Source organism: Erinaceus europaeus, chromosome 14 (genome assembly GCF_950295315.1).
Source record: "Erinaceus europaeus chromosome 14, mEriEur2.1, whole genome shotgun sequence".
Taxonomy (NCBI): domain Eukaryota; kingdom Metazoa; phylum Chordata; class Mammalia; order Eulipotyphla; family Erinaceidae; genus Erinaceus; species Erinaceus europaeus.
Window position 1 is genome coordinate 47228866 of NC_080175.1, and position 22125 is coordinate 47250990.

Here is a 22125-nt window from a genome sequence, read left to right on the forward strand (position 1 = left end):
AACATAGTTCTAGGCCTCCGTCTTTCTCACCCTACCCAGGCACCCACATAGAAACAGAAGTTCAGGTGCCCAGCATGTCTCCTCTTGGGCAAAGATCAAGAAGCCTATCAGTCTCTGTCTCCTCTTTAGTGGGTATCAGCCACCCCCACAGGGTGTTTGTGGCTTGTTTCCACCTGGTGAGGACAGCACACACCCCTCACCCACAGCCAGCAGGGGCTCTGACAATGCAAACAAGTGTGAGCGAAAGCTAGAACAAACAGCAATTAGGAAGGTAAAAATAAACATAAAATAAACACATAAAAATAAACATTCAAATAAGAATTATTCTTGGGCTCTTTGCTCTTTCAGAATTATCAGTGGAATGTTCCACTCCATTTACATAGATGATTTAGAGTTGACTGTACTTTCTGTACCAAGGCCTGGGAGCAGAACAGGGCAAATGCAGGCTATGTAGATGGAGAGAAAGGAGGCTTCATTGGCTGTCTCTTTCGCCACTTCAGGGAGAAAAAACCCAGAACAAAAACCTGGCATTTGGAGGTACTCAGTATATATTTGTTGAATTAATTAACGTGGTTTATTGAGCACCTATTATGTGCCAACTCCTTTGTATATAGAATGTCTTCGCATCCCTTAAACCCCCTGAGGGAGGTAGTCCTGCCCCATTGAATTTTTTTCAGGGTTATCATGGGGCTAGGTGCTTGCATTACAAATCTACTGGTCCTGTAGCCATTAAAAAAAATTTTTTTGATAGGACAGAGAGAAATTGAGAGATAAGGGGAAGACAGAGAGGGAGAGAGAAAGATAGACACCTACAGACCTGCTTCATTGCTTGTAAAGTGACCCCCTACAGGTGGGGAGCTGGGAGCTCGAACTGGGATCCTTCTACAAGTCCTTCATACTATGTGCGCTTAACCTGGTGCACCACCACCCTGCTCCCCTGCCCCATTCTTATAGGACTGGGATGCTGAACCACCTGCTCCAAGTCATGTGACTCAAGGGGCAGAAATGAACTTGCCTCAAGGTCAGGGGCTTCCAGGCCTGACCCGCACCAGGCCTACTGATACAGAGAGTAGAGAGACATATAGGTTTATAGCTTGTTTAGAAGCTCAGTTTGAAGGGCTGGACAGTGGCTCACCTGGTAGAGCAGGCTTGTTATCCATGGTCCCACAGTCAAGCCCCTGGTTCATACCTGCAGGGGAATGATTTTGAGTGATGAAACAGTGCTGCAGGTATTACCCTTTCTCACCCACCCTTTCTTTTTTTATTATCTTTATTTATTTATTGGGTAGAGACAGCCAGAAATGCAGAGGGAAGGGTGTGATAGAGTGGGAGAGAGACAGAGAAACACCTGCAGCATTGATTTACCACTCCTGAAGCTTTCCTCCTGTAACTGGGGACCAGGGGCTTGAACCTGGGTCCTTGCGCACGCTAACCTGTATGCTCAGCCAAGTGTGCCACTGCCTGGCCCCTCATCCACTCTCTATCTTCCATTTCCCTCTCATTTTTCTCTTCAGTTTTCTTCTATCCTATCAAAGTAAAGAGGAGCCAGGTTATTGCACATATGGATGAGTGCATATGCTACCACGCCCAAGCTACCATGTCTGCAAGCAGGAGTTTCATGAGTGGTAAAATAAATACTGCAGATGCCCACCCTCTTTATTGCCACCAGGGTTATTGCTGGGGTGAGGTGCTGGCACTATGACTCCACCACTCCTAGTGGCCATTTCTTTATTTTTAAAATTAAAAAAATTATCTTTATTACTGCATAGAGACAGAGAGAAATTGAGAAGGGGAGTGAAGATAGAGAGGGAGAGAGACAGATCTGCTTCACCACTCAGGGCTTGAACCTGGATCTTTAAGCACTGTAGTATGTGCACTTAACCAGAAGCTCCACTGCCTAGCCCCCATTTCTTTATTTCTATTTATTTTATTTTTTGCTTCCAGGGTTATTGCTAGGGCTTAGTGCCTGCATCATGAACCCACTGCTCCTGGAGGCTATTCCCCCCCCTTTTGTTGCTCTTTTTTTTATTGTTGTGGCTATTATTCTTGTCATTGATGTCATTGTTGTTGGATAAGACAGACAGAAATGGAGAGAGGAAGGGAAGACAGAGAGGGAGAGAAAGATAGACACCTACAGACTTGCTTCACTGCCTATGAAGCCACCCCCTGCAGGTGGGGAGCCAGGGGCTCGAACTGGGATCCTTATACCAGTCCTTGCATTTTGCACCCATGTGCACTTAACCCATTGTGCTACTGCCTAACCCCCTTTCTTTCTATTTTTTTTTAAATTGAATAGAGCAGGAGAAATTGAGAAGGTAGGGGAAGACAGAGAAGGAGAAAGATAAGATACCTGCAGGTAAAGCATTGTAAAGCAGCCCCCTGCAAGTGGGGATAGGGGACTTGAACTCAGGTCCTTGCACATGATAATATGTGCACTTAACCAGGTGTGCCACCCCCTTAATTTCTGCTTTTGTCCAAAATAAGTAAATAGAATATATTATAAAATAAAGAAAAATGGCTACTGGGAGCTATACATTTACTGTGCATGCATAAAGCCGCAACAATAACCCTGGTGATAATTTTTAAAAAACCCAATTTGATTTGAGGAGGGTGATGACTCAGATCTTGACTCCAGATCTGATTTCTCACCCTGGTTGTCTCTCCACTCTGTTTGAGAGCAGCCCTGCCCATCCACACAGTAGGGACAAGATGTGTTCTCCTGCTTCCTCCTTCCTGCCTTGAGGGTATTGGGGGTGTCGATGAAACTGAGGGTTAACACTCCCAAACATCAGAGCTGTTCATAGCACTGTGGTGCTGATGATGATTATTGATATTGCCTGTATCACTGGAATGGAATCATCAAGGCTTCTCACTCTATGCAGGAGAAGGAAATCAATATATTTACCTGGGGCCAAATGCAAACAAGTTCAGCTGCTTGGGAGTTGGATGCTGGGAGACTCCATTCTTGCAGGTCACAAGGTAGGAGAGTCAACTCAGCCGCCAATGCTAAGCCAGGCTTGGAGTGTTTGTATCCTGGTCTTTTGCCAATGTGTTCCTGCTAGCTTCCCAAGCAGGAGGGAAGGACAAAAAGGGAAGCCAGTCCACTACCGGTACCAGTCTTCAGTGGGCTTTGCAGCTTGACTGGATGGACACAGCAAGCAGACCCAGCCCTGGATATCTGGTGGGAGCAGAAACTGAGCATCATAAAGATTTAAAGGGAGCAAACTGAGGTCAGGTGGTGGCATACTCACTAATACTCACATGTTATAGAGCCCAAGAACTCAGGTTCAAGATCCTGGTCCCCACCTGCAGGGGGAAAGCTTCACAAGTGGTGAACCAGTTCTGCAGCTCTCTGTCTCTCTCCCTCTCTATTTCCTCTCTCAATTCCTCTGCCTCTATTCAATAAATAAATAAACAGAAGTGGGGGAAACCTAGCTGACAAGCATCTGTGCTTGAAATGAGAGGCACAATGAATAATTTCTGCCAGGGAGGCCTTGCGTTTTCTAGGTTCCACCCTGAGAAGAACCCCAGACAACTTTCCCTTCTCCATTTCTTTTAGAGAGGCCACCCTGGGCCAGGCATTGTTATCGGCTCTGGTGACAACAGAGAGTATACAACGCCCAGGTTGAGGGTAAAGGTAGCTAAGCCCTGTGTGGGACCACAGCTACCCACTGGGAACACAGTGCAAACCACAGGTCAAGGGATATTTTTGCAGGAGCACACTTAAAAAGTAAAATGAAACCAGGGAGATGAATTTTAACAATGTATTTTGTGTGTTATAACCAAAATAGCATTTTGATGTAGCACCAAAGCACAAATGATGATTCTTCCTTCCTTCCTTCCATCCTCCCTCCCTTCCTTCCTTTCTTTATTTATTTACTTATTTATTGTTATTGCACCATTCTTCAAAATCCGGCATGCATTTCAGACATAAGGGCTCCAGGCTGGGAAGTTGCTTTTGCCAGCCAGGATCAGGTCTAGAGAAAAGCTTTGAAAAGCCAAGAGGCTCTTTGTATCAGATTCCTGGCAGAACTCCCTTCCACCAAATAAGAGTCTTTGTTTTAGACCCCTTGAGACCAGCTGGGTGACTGGGATCCTAAAGAGATGCAGAGTGGGAAGTAAATAAGTTCACCGGAGCAAGACTTTCACTTGAAAAATATGACCAAAGTTGACATCTCCACAAGAAAGTGACATCCGATTTTTATCTTTTAAAATTTTTTTTTGCAAGGAGAATTGGCCTACTGGGGCAGGATAAATGCCAAGTTTTTCTGTCAACAGTAGTGGTAGTCCCTTTTGTTCAACTCCATCTTAATAATCTCTTTCCCTCTGTTGGTAATGAGAATCCTTCTTTCATATTCTCTCCTTTTCTTCAGACTAGGTTGGAAGGCCCTCAAGCTGCCACCTTGCCCACAGTTCTTTCCAATTTCACTGGTGTCCAGTTATCTTCTTGTGTAATAAATTCTTCAATGAATCTTCTTCTAAACTGCCTCCAAATAGGTGTGAACCAGTCTTTCTTTCCTCCAGAGAAGAACCTAGCCAGCTCAAGGCTCCATTGATTCAATAGCATTCTCTCTCAAAAATACAATTCCAATACCATACAGATTCTAGTTCCCCACTGTGGATTTCTAATTACCTACCCTTGGCCAAGTAGCAGCCACTTCATTATAATTCTGTAATTGCCATATAGGATTCCTATAAATTTGCTGTTAATTTTTAACCACTGCATCCTTCTCTTGGAAAGAGTAGCAATAATTTGAAAATCTATAGGCAATATTTTTAAGTGGATAAAGGCACAGGGGCTAGGTCTAGAGGAAAATCCTAATGAAACAGCAGCTATAGTGAGTGTGAGAAGGCAAGTCTGGGGCTTCCTCTGAGTTCAATGCAGGCACCTCTTCCTAATGTATGGCATGTTGGTGGAAGCAAGGATTGATCAGAGGCTGATCTGGGAAGATTCTGCCCTTAAATGAGAATGGCTTTGCGCACTGAGCTCCCAGTTAACAGGCACATTCCCTACCCCCACTGGGAGATAATTTGCAAACCAGGCTTCTGAGTGTAATCTTCCCACATTGCACTGCTCCACGATGCCTCCTAGAATTGCAACATGGACCAGGTCTATAAAAGATGCTTCTGAGGAAATGGCAGCCACAGAGGCACTCCCCCCTCCCCCACCACTAAGCAAGTGAGCATGCAGGTGCTGGGCAGAGAAATTAGCCTGCCTTTCAGGAGATGCTAATGAAGCAAGTTGGGAGGGGATGAGGTGGAACCAGAAAGGAAATTGTGGGGCCCTCATAAGCCACAGGCACCAGGGACTAGCAGGAAGACTGGCCAGGTAGTCCTGAGAATAGTCAGCTTCTTTGGGGGCTGGTCTCAGGATGTCAGAGAGATGGACCAAGAGAAAGCTTAAGGAAGATGCTGGTGAGAGCATACAGAACCCTGAAGACGTGTGAAAATACATTTCTCTGAACAGATGTTTTGGTGAAAGGTTGCCAGCAAGGCTAGCCATTTGGTAACCTCTAGCAAAGCAGTGAGATCATTCACACCAATCTGTATTTCTGACTTAAGAAGGGGGTTAGGGAAGGTTGTGTGCTATGCCTGGCAGAGGCCTGGTTGGAACTGTCCTGGTTCTGAGTGTCGGGCTGATTTGTGCTACCCCTGGTGCTGAAGTGCTTGCTCTTGCATGCTTGGTCAGAGCTGTCCCTTGTGCTGAAGGACTCTTCCAGGGTTGAAGTGTAGAGTCCTTTCAGCTCTTGTTCCTGGCTGACAGGAAGGGTTCATCCATTAACATCCACATCCTGTCTCCACCCCCACCCCTGAAAAAGGAAGCTTTTGGCTTCAGGCTGAGAGAGTTATCAGGCAGCAACAGCAAAGAGAAATTGGGCCACAGTGCGATTTGAAGGTCCCAGTGTTTGATCTATTGCGGGGCTGGCTCCTTGCAGCTTTGCTGCTCCAGAGTTTGGTGACCTGAGAAAATTAAAGCTGCCTTAAATACAGTCTCTGTTAATCAAGCAGGAATCAAAAGTCACAGCATTCTAGGGAAGTAAGAAAAGGAACAGACGGTTACCCCCACCCCATCTTAATGCAGCAACTCTCAGCAGGAGGAAAGGCTGGGAGCGGCTAAGAGCAACATAGGGCCCTCAGCTGGCTGCCAACTTCCCTCAAATCTCCTTGCCAGTGAATTCTCAGAAACCTCATGCCTTGGAACTGGAGAATTGTGTTAGCTCCAGGATAGTGCTAGACCCCAAGTGTTGGAGTAGATTGTGGGAAAAAAAGGAGTGCTTATTCCCCAGGAATGATAAGAAGCAGGAAAGTGTGGAGTATGGGCAGCAGGAGTAGGAACCCCAGATTATCCTCTTTACCTCAGTCAAAAGATATTCCTAGCACCCTAGCAAAGATGGCTCACTACCCCAGATCCTGGCAGTCTTCAGGGAGTTAAAAGAAACTCAGCAACAATCATGCCCCTTTTGCTGCTGCACTGTGTTCACAGTGTTATCAATTCATGCAACTCCCCTCGTGTATCTTAACCTCTCCCCTCCCTGCCCCCCTGCCCTGTTTCACAACCCTCAAAACCCTAGAAAGGAGCTCATATCTAGCCTCCATCATCCCACCAGTGTGGGAAAGTAGGTTAAGTCTGTAGATAAATGTTTATTTATTTATTTATTTATTTATTTATTTATTTATTTATTGCTTCTTGGCAGACAATGGTGCCACTGCTCTTATCAGTCTGGGGCAGGCTTAGTTCTTTGCTGAGAAGAGTTTCTTGCCACCCCCACCCCACCACCCAGCTGCTCCATCATTCTACTCCTGCCTGCAGTTGGTGTTGGCTGCCAAACACAGTACATCCGCCTCCCCCGGGCCATATGCTTTGCCAAGGCAGTGTTGCCTCTCTCGGACTTTGTTGCCTTGGGCTCCTAAAGAGTTTTTAATGAGCAGATGCTTTGACTTTAGGGGGTACACAGGGGCAGAAGGACAGAGTGCCAGTCCCCTTGCAATCTATTTTCTAAGGTCTTGAGATTGCTTTTAATTAGCTGAGTGCTGGGGTGGGGGCTAGAGGCAGGTAACAGGTACAGAGTCTTTGAGATTTGTTTCAAGTTTGAAGGAACTAACTTTCACTCCTTGGTCCAGGAAATCCCCACATCACAGTTTTTTGTAGTTTGCTTTATGGCCTCTCCTCATCAAAGGCTGAAGGAAGGGACACTGGTTTCTTTTCCAAATAAGAATTATTTTAACTGATGGAAATGAAAAGAGGTCAATGATTTCCATAGTCATCTGTGCAAGGAAGGTGGGCAAGGAGCTTTGCTGCTCCCCTGGGCAGCTCAAATCCATTCTCTATGAGTGAAAGTACAAGTTGGCCCCTTGTTGTTTTCTCCAGGCTGGCTTCATGGGCAGGTAACAGACAACCAAAAACTCATGGCTGAGCTGAGAACGCAGTTTAATCTTTATTCACAAGTGGGTAAGCAGTCCAACAAACTAATCACCACACAATGTGCTCCTCCATCTCCCTCCTCTGGCCGCAGAGTCTGGAACTCAGGAAGTATGTAGGATAGGGGGCGGGGAGAAGGAAAAAGCACGAAACTAGCAAGGGCTAAACCAAATCTCCCAGAGGCAGGGGGAGTGAGACCAAACCAATGTAACAGAATGACCATGTAAATAGACCACAATGTCAAGCAATGTAACAGAAGGGATCCCAGCAGCAGAACTAGAAGCACACCAACAATTCCCCTTTTCTTTTTAACTAACTGACCATAGTATCAGGAGTGTGGGGTGAACAGAAACCTGTATCGTACAGGCATTTTCAAAAAAGAAAAAAAAAAGAAAACAATAGCCCCTCCCTAGTTATCTTCTTAGGGATTCTGAGTGCTCTGTTGCCTCAGTTTAATTATAGCTGAATTTGACACACATTCATGCTGGTCACAGCAACGGGAGATTCTAAACTGCTGCCACATTACACATACATTTCTCCTCCAACACCCTGAAGCAAACAATATTCCCATTGAGTTCTCTCCATTCTGGATCTTATTCACTTCCTTTCCTTGAAAGCATCCACCTGTGTTCTACAGGTTCCGATGGGTGAACAACCAAGCCCTTCCTGGGACTCAGAGGCTGCTGGTTCAAACTCCCCCTAGGCCCTCCTTCATGGCTTTGCTCATTAGAATAAAATTAAGGTTTGCATGAGACACAAAGCAGAATGTCTTGACAGTCAGGGTGGTAAAAATCTGAGTGGACTACACAGAGAGATGTCATGGTCTCCCTCAGTGGAGCATTTCAGGAAAAAAGATGGCACCACCTTTCCTTGAAGGCTGTAGTGCCTGACAGCTGGTAGCTAGAGGACGAGAAGATGTGAGCCTAAATCCCCTTCTTCCTCCACCACCCAAGTCTCTGTGTATACTTTTCCCTCCTGGTGACTTCCAGCTGTTGTGGGCAGAGGAAGGTGAGGTGAGGGTGACCTGAATGGAAGGAGAAGCTGGCACTGTTTCTGGTGCTGAAGGGCAGTAAGGAGTGGGTGCCAAGGGTGATTTTCAGAGCTCAAGAGCACACGTTATATAGCTTATAGCCTGTGTCACATAACATGAGTCCTAGCCTGTGTGGGCCAAGGCCATCCTCTGCCATGTCTGCATTGGGGCCCAGTTTGTCCAAGACATTTTATCTGTGAGTCTGTCAGAGCAGAAACACCCAGCCCAAGTAAACATTCAAATTCCCATGCCTCTTAGTCTCTTTCTTTCTTTCCTTCATGGTCTTAATACAAAGCACCAAGGAAACATAACACAGATTTAGGAGAAATGGAGATGCAGATGGTGGGCCAGTCTCAAAGTCATGGGTGAAGATACAGAAAAGTGAGCATCTCATGGCAGATCAGTTAGGAATCCTGACAAAGGGCTTCCTTAGCTGCATGGCAGCTTCTCTCCTTGGCTGCATCATAGGGGTCAGAAACCCTACTGAGTTATCTTGACCTCCTGCCTAATGAGAAAGAGGAAATTTGAGGTAATTGCCATGCAGGCTGAGCAGCAGTGTGATTAGTAAATGCCCAAGCCATCACAAATGACGATTACATTAACAGATTTGGTTTGGGTTTGATCCTGTTAGGAGCAGAGAGCCAAGGGCTAATGATGGGGGTGTTCAAGAAAGTGTAAGAGCCAAAAACAGTGGTGAAGGGATGCAGAAGGTGAATGTGAACCTGAGAATCAGGAGACTTCTTTTTCAGCCTTAACTCTGCCTCTCATAGATGTGTGACCTTGAACCACTTCTCTGATCTTAGGAGTGGCATCATATATGAAATGGACATCATTCTGCCTTTCACATCTGCCTCATGAGGCCTCTTCAGAGATGAGACATGTTAAGACATGCTGCAAAGGTTAGGGAAGCACTGAGAAAATGCAAGGTATCGTTACAGCTCACAATCAATAGTGATAATAAATTACCATTCCCTCCTGTACACTTGCATTACTGGGAAGTTGGAGCAAATACAGCCTCTTGAGGTTTTAAATAAGAAAGGGACATAAAATTCCATCCCTGTTCTTCCTCTTGTGTGGAATTCTGGGGCCAGTATCCTGAGTGGTGACTCGGCCACAGCTGGCAGCAAAGAGCACAGATATTTTTCTCCAAGGCAGCCTGTGCTGTTTCCTTGCCAAGAGCTCATGGCCCAGATGCAGTAGGAGCTTGCAAAGAGCTTTCCAGGGCTGCAGCTGCTGAGACTCTTACCCATCAAGCCTCAAGGTACAACATCACAGTGCTGGCTGCTTCAGATGTTCTTTTTGCTCTGTGTTGAGCTCTCTCCTTCCCTATGGAAGAAGAGAAGGGAGATGGGCCTCATTTAAAATAAATAAAAACTTGGCAACAGTGCTGACTGGAGAAAGGATAATAGAATGCACCCACAGCCTCTTCTCTGAGAGGATTCCTCTGGCTCCAGTGCCCAAGAGGAGAGTAACTTGCAAAAGAAAAATGTGCTTATAACTACAACACTGTGCAACTTCTGGCTCTGCACATACATTTCAAGTGTGCCCTTTGCTTTCAGTCTCCCTTTATTTATTATGTTTAATTTTGCTGGGACATGGTTGTAAGTGAGACAAATAGACCCAAATGTGGCTGGCAAATGTCTCTTAATTAAACAGATAAATAAACTTCCTTTGTACACTGATTTTTACTTTTGCTGCAGTCTCTCCTGGGAGTGGGAGTGCTGTACCAGTAGGTAGGGGCTGCCTGCTGATCTGGAAAGTAGGTGCTGGCCATGACAGCCTGAGCCAGGTCAACCTTCCTTTCTGCATTGATGTATGCTCTGTGGCTCAGAGATTCACAGGGGCCTAGGGATAGGAGCAGCCCAACAACCTCCTCCTCACAGAGCTGGCCAGGAAGGGTAGGCTCTGACTGATGTGAGTGGGCCCTCTGCTGGATACCCCCAGCATGGTCCAGCCAGCCAAGACAGCTCATTCCAATCCACCCTAACTGCCCTCACAGCTCTCCTCTTACCAGGACTCCTCTTCCAACTTTCTTGCCCTTAGGAGAGAATTAAATACACCAAGACAGAACGGAAATAGCTTCTCATTCCTAAGATGATAAAGCCACCAGCTTCAGGAATTTGGTGGAAGACCTTACACTTGATTAGAAGGCCAAGGAGCTTCCAACCCTCAACCCCATGCTCCCCCAGTGGTGTCTGTCAAAAGCACCTTGAGCGACCTTGGACATCCTGACTCCAGTGCTATTCCCTGAGCTTGCATAATTGGGGCATTCCTTCCCCTGGTAGAATGTGTGGTTGGTGATGTGAGTGTGTGGTTGCTGAGTCATACATGTGTTTGCATGTGTACGTACACACACACACACACACACACACACACACACACACACACTGCCCTTTGAGCTCTGTCCATTCTAGCCTGCCCCCACTGCAGATGTTACAGAGAACTGCTTTTGTTCCAAGCACTCTGGCCCAAGCTCATGTCAGATACCCAAGTATGAGACTGAGGGCCCTAGCTCTGCCAGAAGCAATGTGGGGCTTCTGTAGATGGTGGCCTAGCTGCAGCAGAGGTGGGGAGCTCACCTTTCATGCTAGGGTGACTTTTTCAAGCCCCACAATGTCCCCCTATGTGGGTGAGGCCTGAGAAGGAAGCTTTGATGCTCAGCAGGTTGGGAGAGGAACAAGTCTATATGTGGCTGACCGCTTCCCCCTCCCCTTAATGGGGTTGCAGGACTTCTCGTTTCCTGCTGTGAAATATTGAAGTGCAGAGGTTTCTATAGGGAGATAAGGGTGTTATCGTCTGCAAAGTTGCCCCAGGTCAAGTGGCCACAGAATTGTCTACCACCTGCTAAAAGCATGTGCCATCTTTAGCCTCTAGCTCAGGATGTCTCAGGGACAGTGCTGGGACTTTGTATCACCAATGAAACTGAGTGTGTCTGTAAGGTCCCCTGGGCCTCCAAGCAGACACACCCAGGAAGGTGGGACAAGCAAGCCAGCCCTTCAGTGGAGAGGGTGTAGTGCCCAGCCCCAACAGGGCCTCCTCCAGGGAAGATGACACATGGTGGGGGCAGGAAGGAAGCAGATCTCCAAAGCCTTGGAGCCATCCGGACCTTTTGAGGTGCCACCTTGCCTGATATTTATAGTGGTGCCCAGAAGCACAGAAATAATTACAGTTCAGTTCCTGCCTCCCTAACAAGGCCCTTCTCAGATTCAGGGATGTATTTTTTCTTTCTGAGCTTTTTTTTTTTTCTCAAAGTAGTGAATATTATCACCAGATTGACAGCTCTTTCCAGCTCACAACCTCCCTTCTCCCCAGAAGCAGTGGAGGCAGCACAGTACCAGGTACCCAGGGCTTCCCTCAACCACCCCACAGCTCAGGGTTGTCCACTCTATCCCAGAAGACCTGGCTGGGGCTCTGGTGGGCTGGGAAGCTGAGGACCTCACAGTTCCTCATATGTGCCTCTCTTACAGCAGGCCAGGGTGAGGAGAGCATAAACCCCATTGGCATGGATGGGACAGACTCAGACACAACAGCAGTAGGTGTGCTCCAAGCCACTGGGGTCAGGAACCCTGGGGGAGGGGAGGGCACTTTAACCCTCCCTCCTCCAGTCCATAAGCAAGATGTCCCTGGCAGTTTGGCTGGTGGGTCACTCGCCTCAGGGACACTGATCTCCCTGCGGCAGCTTCTGCCATCCTCATAGACTGTGTCTTCTCATGGGCTGGCCGAGTCCAGCGTGTACACGGGACCATTCCTGCTCCTACAGATGCTATTCTAGGTACCTGGATGGCATTGTGTTAACGAGCCAGCAGACTACCTGCACCTAACACTTGGACTCTCCTGGGAGAGAAATACAGAGAGAGAGACATGCAGCTACTCCATGGCTATACCCTCAAAGACCCACAGCAGACATGCCTTCCTTGATTTACCACTTAGTGTTTGATTCTTGGTGACAGTCACAAGTCCAGGGTAATGAGTTGGAGGCAGTGAGACTCATGTCTGGAGAAATTACACACATTCCCTCTCTCTCTCCCTTCCCCTTCTCTCTCCCCCTTCTCTCTCTGTTTGTTTCTCAAATCGTTTCTCAGACTATCTGGAGCCCAGGTGTATGGAGCTGCTGATGTTGATAGGTGTGTAGATGTGCTCCTCAGGCCTGGCATCTCTGGAGGTGCAGCTTACAGACAGGGGACTGCAATGGGAGACCTCAGGGTTGGCATTCTTTTGCCAACTGCCTAAGCTTGGGAGCCCCTGAGCTCACCCAAGTTATTTTTTTCTCTTTTTAAATTTATTTTTAAAAGGAGACATTAACAAAACCACAGGATAAGAGGGGTATAACTCCACACAATTCTCACCACCAGATCTCCATATCACATCCCCTCCCCTGATAGCTTTCCTATTCTTTATCCCTCTGGGAATATGGACCCAAGGTCATTGTGGAATGCAGAATGTGAAAGGTCTGGCTTCTGTAATTGTTTCCCCACTGAATATGGGCATTGACTGGTCAATCCATACTCCCAGCCTGCCTCTCTCTTTCCCTAGTGGGGTGGGACTCTGGGGAAATGGAGCTCTTGGACACATTGGTAGGGTCATTTGTCCAAGTAAGTCTGGTCAGCATCAAGCTAACATCTGGAACCTGGTGGCTGAAAAGAGAGTTAACATACAAAGCCAAACAAATTGTTGAACAATTACGGACCTAAAGGCTGGAATAGTGCAGATGGAGTGTTGAGGGGTCCTCCATTTTGTAGATAGATAGCAGACATATTTAAGTTATATTTCAAAGGTCCTGTAGCTATACTAGTTTTTTTTTTTTCTCTCTGAGCCTGAAATCTGATATGCAGGTGAATCCAAGTTATTGTCTGGGGAGATGATGTCATGGCTGGAAAAGGGAAATAAAGCTGGATTAGGGAAGAGAGTAGTTCCCTAATATGGGGAAGGGGTGTAAGTATTGTCGACTGTAAACCCCATTGATTTGATTTGGTCTGGAGCCTGTATTCAGCTTAGGATCCTATGTGACCTCTGCATCCCTGTAGATCTGACCGCACATTCTGTGGTCATGAGTAGGAACATTCCAAGCTGCCCCAATAATGACCCATCTTCCTCAGAGTATGTTGTCCATCCTCCCTTTGGAGAATAGAACATTCTCTACTGTTGTTAATCCAGGTTGAGGGCAAGGACCTATGTGGGGCCCACAAAGGGGTCTATTTTGTTGTTCCTGATCTTCTTCTAGCGTTTGCCCTTCTTTCGTAGCCAGTCAACAACATCAGGTTGATGTAAAGTTTCGAGACCTCCTTTGAATCTGGAGAGGTGGCAGTCGTTGACTATGTGGGTCATAGTCTGTCTGTAGCCACAGGGGCAGTTCGGGTCGTCTCTGGCTCCCCAGCGATGGAACATAGCGGTGCACCGGCCACGGCCTGTTTGATAGCGATTGAGGAGGGCCCAATCATAACGTGCTAGGTCAAAGCCGGGTTGACGCTTGCAGGGGTCTGTGATGAGGTGTTTGTTCTTTACCTCAGCTGACTGCCAACTCTGTTTCCAAGAGTCTGGAACAGAGAAGTTCAGTGTAGGCGTAGGGGACCAGAATGGGTGACAAGACGTCAAGCGTTGGACAGGGTGGGCGAAGATATCCGCGTATATTGGCAGGTCCGGTGGAGCGTAGACGTGGGAAATGAACTTAGATGATGCCGCATCCCAACGAATATCTGGCGGGGCGATGTTGCTAAGAACTGGCAGCCATGGAACCGGGGTGGAATGGATGGTTCCAGAAATTATCCTCATGGAGGAATATAATTTGGAATCGACCAAGTGGACATGGGGGCTACGGAACCATACCAGGGCACAGTATTCTGCAGTGGAATAGCATAATGCCAGAGATGATGATCGTAGTGTGGAAGCGCTCGTGCCCCATGAGGATGGCCAGTCTTGCAATGATGTTATTCCTTGCGCCCACCTCTGCTGCAGTTTTTATGAGATGTTCGTGAAATGACAGGGTGCGATCGAGAGTAACACCAAGATAGACTGGCTGGGCTTCATGTTGGATTCTCGTATCGTCAAGCTGCACATTAAGCTCACGCGAAGCCGAGGCATGGTGTAGATGGAAAACAGATGATACCATTTTTGCAGTGCTAGGGATTAGTCGCCATTTCTTACAGTAATCAGATATCAGAGACATGTCTTTCGTGAGTGTTTCCTCGAGGATGTCGAACTTGGATGCCTGAGTTGCACAGCAGATGTCATCAGCGTAGATGAACTTCCTTGAAGAAGTTTCTGGGAGGTCATTGATGTAAATATTAAATAGCGTAGGAGCCAGAACAGAGCCCTGGGGGAGGCCACTTGAAACAAGTCTCCATCTGCTAGACTTGTCACCCAGATGCACCCGGAATCTTCTGTTTTGGAGAAGAAACGATACAGTGTTGGCCACCCATGAGGCAGGCATCTTGAGATCTTGACTAGGAGACCACAGTGGCAGACCGTGTCATAGGCTGCTGTGAGATCAACAAAGACAGCACCCGTCTTTAAATTCTTCTGGAATCCATTTTCAATGTAAGTTGAGAGGGCCAGGACTTGCTCGCAGGTAGATCTTCCTGGGAGGAAACCAGCTTGGGCGGATAACAGGAATTTCTCTGTAAGAGGAGAAATATGTGACAGAAGCAGCCTCTCAAGGAGTTTGTAACACACGGAGAGGAGAGAAATTGGTCTATAGCTGGCGGCCAGTGTTGGGTCTTTCTTTGGTTTCAAAACTATTATCTTGGCATGACGCCAAATTTTGGGCATAGATTCGGATTCCAAGATGTGGGACAGGAATGAAGCGAGCCACTTCTTTGCCACGGGGCCCAAGTTAAAAATGAGTTCTGGGGTGATGTTATCATAGCCAGCAGCCGTTCCCGGTTTAACCCTCTTCAAAGCGTCTTCCAGTTCAGACAGTGTAAAGGGAGAGAGTTTTGGAGATGGACAAGATAAACGGAAGTGGGATGACCACTCATGGGAAATTTCTCTTTTCCAGACTGGGTCGATCTTAGCACGTCCAACTTGAGTTAGATGACTGGCCACTGAGTTTGGAGATACGGGAGAATGGGAGATGGGAGAGGGTTGGCTACCGGCACCCAGACTATGAAGAAGCTTCCAGGCCTTCCTACTTGAGTGGGTGAAGTTCAGACTTTCCATGAGTTGTTGCCAGTGGGCTTGGCGTGCTGCATCTAGGGAGGCAATGAGATGGTCAGCTACATTTGGGTTGCCCAACTCATCATACTGCTTTAGTAGTTGCTCGCATTCAGCATCAAGACAAGGCGTATAGTTAGCACGTCTCCCACGAGGAATAGCTTGGGAAGCTGCTTTGAAGATGGCTTGGCGGAAGCGCCTATTGTTCCTGATAGAGATAACTGGTAACAATGAAGAGAGGGATTTATTTGAGGTCTAGGCCCATCATGTCTGTATGGGAATCTCAGGACTCCCTGAATAGGGCCCCAGCTGATAGGGGCTCACCTAAGTTCTAAATTCACCCCAGAGCTGAGCTCTCACTATTTATTCCCAGTGCAGGAAGCTGCAGTCTTGGACTGCTGGCTTAGTTTCCTCACCCCAGAGCTGAGGACTTCATTTCTGCAGAGGGAGGACTTCAAGCACTGTCTCTGCACATTGTTGCTTCTTGGGAAAAAAAAGTGTGAGTCAACTTAAAGGTGGCCTCTGGTGATTAGGATTTGCTCCCAAACTTGGGGTTGGGAGGAAAAAGTGCAATTGCTACAGTGTATGCTGGGATGGATGGAGGACTGCAAGGCAGGGTGGATTTAGAGTTTGGTACTAAAGGTCAATAATACATGGCTGCCCCATGCCCCCCCTCCCCCAATTCCTGACTGTCCTCTGGGAAAGAATAGTGAGACAGTGACGACTGCCAGGTTCAGGGGGAGGACAAAAAGACAGGGGAGACTTCTGAAAGAGGTGAACAGGACATCATGACTCAACTAGAGGTGTGGGAGGCTGACAGGGTACCCATTCTTGCACACTATACAGAAGAGCCTCCAGCAAGCAAATGCTGTACCCATCAGGCGCCCTTGCCCCTGACTTGCCAGCCTCAGGGCTTCACTGTTCTGTCACTGTCTTAGGCTGCAAGGAAGCCTCTTTAGGGAGGACATGTTGATAAGGCAGGAGAAGGGGGTCAGGTGGTAGCGCAGCAGGTTAAGTGCACATAAGTGTAAGGACCAACATAAGCATCCCGGTTTGAGCCCCTGGGTCCCACTTAAAGAGGGGTTGCTTCACAGGCCTTGAAGCAGGTGTGCAGTTGTCTATCTTTCTCTCCCCTTTCTGTCTCCCCTTCTCTCAATTTCTCTCTGTCCTATCCAGCAATGAAAACAATAATAATGACAACAACAAGGGTATCAATAAGGGCAACAAAATGGGGAAAATGGTCTCCAGGGGAAGTGGAAGGGAAAGTTCAGGTGATTGAGGCAATTTGGCAAGGTTGTCCCCCCACACACATTGGGAACTTAACTCTTGTCTAAGTTTTTTTTTTTTTTTTTAACTCTTGTTCCTTCTGTCATCTCCTCCTAGAGCCACTCCCTACTTCCCTTCTAAAAGGAAGATGAACTGGAGGCTGTTTTGTTTGAGGGGACTAGGATGCCCAAGAGAGGGGTATCCATAGGGGACTGACTTTGCTTTCAAACAGTTGGTGGTGGGGAGCTGTCTTCAGCACTCCCTCTCTCCTTCCTGTTGCAGTGTAGGCTTCTCAGCTTTCAGCCCACCAATCTCTCAGAAGGGGTCACAAACTCAATCCCAGAGAGATTAGAGATTTTTCCTAAAATCACACAGCAGATGAGGTGGCTTGCTGCCCCCTCCAACACACACACTAGTGGTCTTCCTGCTGTCAGGTGGTCCCAGACCTGCCTCTCCCTACAGTACAAGGAGTGGAATCACACTCACACTTGCCTTAGGGTAGGGCAGGTGAGTTCAGAATTGCCACCAGGGAGCTAGAAATTGCCCCATTCCCGAAGGGAGGATTTGTAAGTGGGGCAAAAGGATGACCATGCCTCCCCCCATCTCTGTAGACTGACCCCCTCCACCACCTGCAGTTTATCCTGAGCTTGCCAGGGGCATCTGGCAAGTGCAGGCCTGCGGGTGCGGGAGTGGCTGCACATTTATGCACATGTGTACACACACACACACACACACACACACCTGCCCCAGTGCTACCTGTGATGAAGGACTGTGTACTTGAGTGCTTGATCATTTCAGTTAGGTGCAGTGTAGGGTTGCAATGTGGCCAAGCTCCCTAACGCCCCCCCCCATCTCCCTAATCAAGCCTCCAGGAACCTGTGACAGGGCTGGGGTGCACACTAGGGCCTGGGGGCGGTGGGAGGAAGAGAGAGGCTTTGCGGGTTCCTCGCGCCCAGAGCGCAGCGCTGAAGCCTCTGCGTAGCTGCCTTATTACATCACCGACATCCCCGCGCCCGCGGCCTCCCCATGAGCTGCGCTTCTCCCAGCGCCCAATCGTACCCAACGCCTTGCGGTCGGGCTGCTCCTCTCCGCAGCTGCGGGCTGCCCCGGCGGGGTGGGGGGTGGGGGTGGGGGTAATCAGGACCCGCTCCAAGCACCCGGGGAGCAGCTGCTGGGAGCAGGGCGCGGAGGAGACGGGGGAGAGTTAGGGGGCTGATTGCTGCGGCCCGGGCGCCGGCGGGTGAGGGGTTAAGTGCGGATGGGCTGAGAAGCCGCGGAGCCAGGCTCTCCCCTCTGCTCCGGGAGGTTTAGCGCTAAAGTACGCCAGGGACACCCCCCTCCCGCCGCTACACACGCGCGCACACGCGCACTTACACGCACCGCTCTTTGCAGACCGGGCTCTGGCGGCTCCAAAGTGCTGGATCTTTCTCCCCTTCCCCGCGCGCCCTCATTCACTCGCTTGCTGTGCAGCCTCGCTGCGCGCTCCAGCACCGCGCCTGGGCAGGGGAGCACCGCTCAGGGGAGCATCGGGCCGAGCCGCCGCTCTCCCTCCATGCCTTCCTCCTAAGGAGCGCTGAGAGGAGGAGGGGAGGGCCAGAGGAAGAGGAAGAGAAGAGGGAGGAGGAGGGGAAGGAGGAGACCGAGGGCTCCCAAGGCAGGGCGCGCGCACACAGCAAGGGACGCGCCGAGAGTGTGAGCGGCGCAGCGAGAGCAGAGCTGCCTCCGGCCGTTCCCCTACTTCCCCATGCTGTGCTCCATGGCGAACTCGGGCTGCCTCCTGCTGTCGAACTCCGGCAGCATGCTTCCGCACTCGGTGCCCTGTCCGCCCGCCTTCCTTTACCTCCAACAGGTAAGCGCCCCCCGCCCGGCCCCGCCCGGCCGGCGCACGTGTGCCCCCGCCCCCAGCTCTTTGCGCCCGAGTCATGGCGCCCACGGCGGGAGTTGAGCCCTGCGCGGAGCGGAGCGGTGCTGCGGGCCGGGCTGGGCCGGGCAGAGCCAGAGTTTGGGCCGCCGCTTGCAACTTTTCCGTAGGCTCGGAAGGGGGCGCGGGCGGAGTCTCCGGGGAAGCCGGAGGGGTGGGGGTCGCCGGCGTCCTGGTGGCTTTAAGGGAACTTTGCGCTGGCCTCGGGGGGGAGGGGGCGGGGGAGAGGCGCTTGGCACCTCCCTGTCCGCGGCGGGAAAGCTGGGGGCCCCGGGCGGCGGGGACACCTGCTTCAATGCGGCGGGGACCGCGCTGGGCTCCTGGCAAGTCTGGCAATGCTGGCCGGGAGACGCAGGAGCTTCATGCTAGGAGCGGGCTGGGACTCAACTTTGGGTGTCTGAGGGACTACGTAGGGAGCTTGGGCCTGCTTGGAGTGCGACGGGGGGGGGGGGGGTGGACAAGAAGACAAGCATCTCAGAAACCCCCAACCCCAGGACGCTCGATGAAGAGGTGCGCACGAGCTCTGCTGCCACCTGCCCGCCAGCTGGCGAGGGCAGGGGGACCAGTGATTCCACCCATTGCGGGATCAGTGCGGGGTTCCCAGGCCTGCACTGGGGATGCAGGGGCACTCCTTCGTCTATCCCCAAGCCCTTTGGCCTCTGGTGACCGCAATTCTTCTGCCAGTGTGGCCAGAGCCTGCATGGGGATCAAGTTGCACTGTCTTGCCTCACCCACCCGGGCCACCCACAACTCCGGCCTCCTGACCATGTTTGTTCCTGTGGGGCCCCCTGCTCTGGTCTGCAGGGCAGGGGCGGCTGCCCCAGCAGGCCTGGAGAAGGAAGGGCTAAGAGGGTGATGCTAGCAAAGCTCCATCCCAGTGAGCCCCAGAAGGAGCCTGCAGGACCAGGTTTGCTCCGTGGGTTGGATGTGGATAAGGGGCAGAGAATAAGGGGAACCTACCCCAAGGCTGAGTCAAGGCTGTGTTCCCTACACAGGGGTCTGGAGGAGGAAGGAATGTGTTTCCTGTGGACAATGAGAAGCTGATTGTGATGTCCCCTACTTTTCCATGGTCACAGGAATCATCTGTGGCTATCTGGGCTGGGACTTCAGAATCAGCATTTACAGAAAGCACCCAGAGTGCTCAAGCAGTGAGGGTCTGTCCCAGCCTAAATCAGCAGGATGGCCTGGGCCTCAGGAAGCTGAGTTTCAGGCTTTGCACCAGAGTGTAGGCTCAGAGGTGAATTCAGCCTGTGGGTTGTACTGTGTTAGGGACCTCGGGTCCCAAGATGTAGGGTTGGAGGGCCTGGCTGTGTGGAACTTGCAGAATGCAGACAGATACATGGAGCTAGACCAGGGCTCAATGTTGGGGTGAATGCACCAACACAGAAAGGCATCCTAGTTTCTTTCAGGTTGGGTGAATGCCTCCCCATGCAGTAATTTCTGGAACTTTCTGGAGGTGCAGAAAAGGGAGGTAAAAGACTGGACATGAGCTACATGGGGACTCCTGGGAAAACCTTAGTACACCCATGGGAGCAGGCCATGAAATATCCAGTTTCCTTAGCAGCTCTCTGCAGGGCTGGCCATATATCTCTGCAGATGAGGAAAGTTCTAGAATGCAGCTATTTCCTTCCTGGCTATAGGAGAGGATGCTTTTGTAGGGAAGTGTGTGGCTCTGGCTAGCCAGGACTATCACATAATGACAATTGGTTTGGGCCTCAGCTTGTCCCAGTCCACCATTGGAGTGCAATAGAGACTCCACTCTGGAAGTGGAAGCTACACAGATGACCCCAGCCAGGCCTGGAGCCAAAATGCTGGCCTGTCCTCCAGAACTCCACTGAGGGCCTTGCTGGTCTTGTGCATGTTTAACCGCCACAGCCCCTGTTGAATAACAAGAACAAATCAAGCAAGACCAGAGATGTTGTTTACAGTGCATTAAGACAAGCTTTTGAGACATCTAGTCTTCACACCTGGAAATCAGGAGGGGAAACCTCAACCAATAGAATCCCATTCTAGAGAAGCCCTTGAACCTTTTCCTGCTGCATGGCAGGCCCCCAGGTGAGCTGTGACACCTCAGTTCTATAATTAATTAGAAGTGCTTGTTGTCAAGCCTGCTGCTCCTCTCCAAGAGGCTGGGATTTCACAGAGTTCTAACCAACCTCTGGACCTCAGGACCCCAGCACTAGGAGAAAGGCAGCTTCTGTTGCCCCTTGGCAACAGCTCACCTGGGCAGCTCGACCCTGTTAGCAGCTCACCTGGGCAGCTTGACCTTGTTCAGGTTCCTCCTTCACCCCCCCACAACCCCCAGGGCTGGGCCTTGTTTTCCCCATTTGCTTTATGTGCTTCTCCCAGCCTGGTATATGAATCAGTGCTGGGCTCCCTTCTGGGAAGTTCAGGGTCATCATCTGTTTCCTCTTGGGGGTCTTTGGGGGAGACACAGGGAGGCCCTTGCGCCTGATGCATTGCTGTCAGCGAGGGGTGGGGTGCACTGGTTATCTTTCAGAATGTGAAAATATACAACCTTGTCAGCACTCCTTATTCTGGGTGCCTGTAGAGGAAGCTTTATAAAAATGGGGTGCGGAGGCCCACCCCACCCTTTGTGCCCACAAGATGGGGTTTTGTCACAGTAAATTACTTTATTATTAAGCTACTGTGTCTTATAAAATGGAATTTTATCATTTCATCCTATGTAAAGCCTCTGAATTTCCCTGGGGAGAGAGTTGTAAGTGCCTTAAGGACTATGGGAAGGGACTGAAGAGTGATAGAGAGGAGGGGGCTGGCAGGCAAGCTGCTTGCTGACTGGCCAGAGGAGGCTGACCCTGGAGAACTTGACCACCCACCTACCAGGGTCATCCTGAAGACTAGGCTTTGCTTGGCCTTAGGAAAGCTGTTCAACCCTTTTCTGCTGCAGTGGTCATTCCTCCGTGTACTCAGCCAAGGTGAGCTCACAAGTAGCCTTTATCACTGGGAGTTTCTGTGGGAGAATATGTTCTTCCCCTTCAGCTTCATGGAGCCAGGCAGATGGAGATGTTGGTAACTGCAAGTGGACATTCCCAGGGATGGCGGGGGGTGGGTGGGTGGATGGGGACTCTAAAAGCTCCTGGGGTGGTTGGTGGCTGTGAATTGTAGGATCTATGTCAAGATTTAATAGTAAACTTTTCTCTTTTTTGCAGTATTCCTTTCTGGCACAGAAATACTATTAACCACAGGGATTTGTAGCAAGGATTAATTACTGTAGAGAAGGTTACACCTCTTGTCACACCTGGCCCACCCTGCTCGCCTGGGCCTTTCATCTGCATTCCCCGTGCTGCTGGTAGGTCACCGAAGTGTGTTCCAGAAGCC

General features: G+C 49.8%; 1 protein-coding gene across 17 annotated transcripts in view; it reads left to right on the forward strand.

Moving 5' to 3' along the window:
- RBFOX3 (RNA binding fox-1 homolog 3) overlaps positions 1-22125 on the forward strand; it is a 375241-nt gene that overhangs the window by 279686 nt on the left and 73430 nt on the right. For 2 of the 17 annotated variants that reach the window (XM_060171866.1, XM_060171867.1), the window contains exon 1: positions 18362-18714. The exons of 5 other annotated variants lie outside the window; for them this stretch is intronic. In XM_060171866.1, coding sequence (XP_060027849.1) covers positions 18610-18714 — 105 coding nt within the window. In that variant the 5' untranslated portion in view covers positions 18362-18609. Of the gene's footprint in view, positions 1-18354; positions 18715-22125 lie in introns of those variants that run through there. 10 more of the 17 variants (XM_060171865.1, XM_060171876.1, XM_060171879.1 and 7 more) reach the window with 9 other exon arrangements.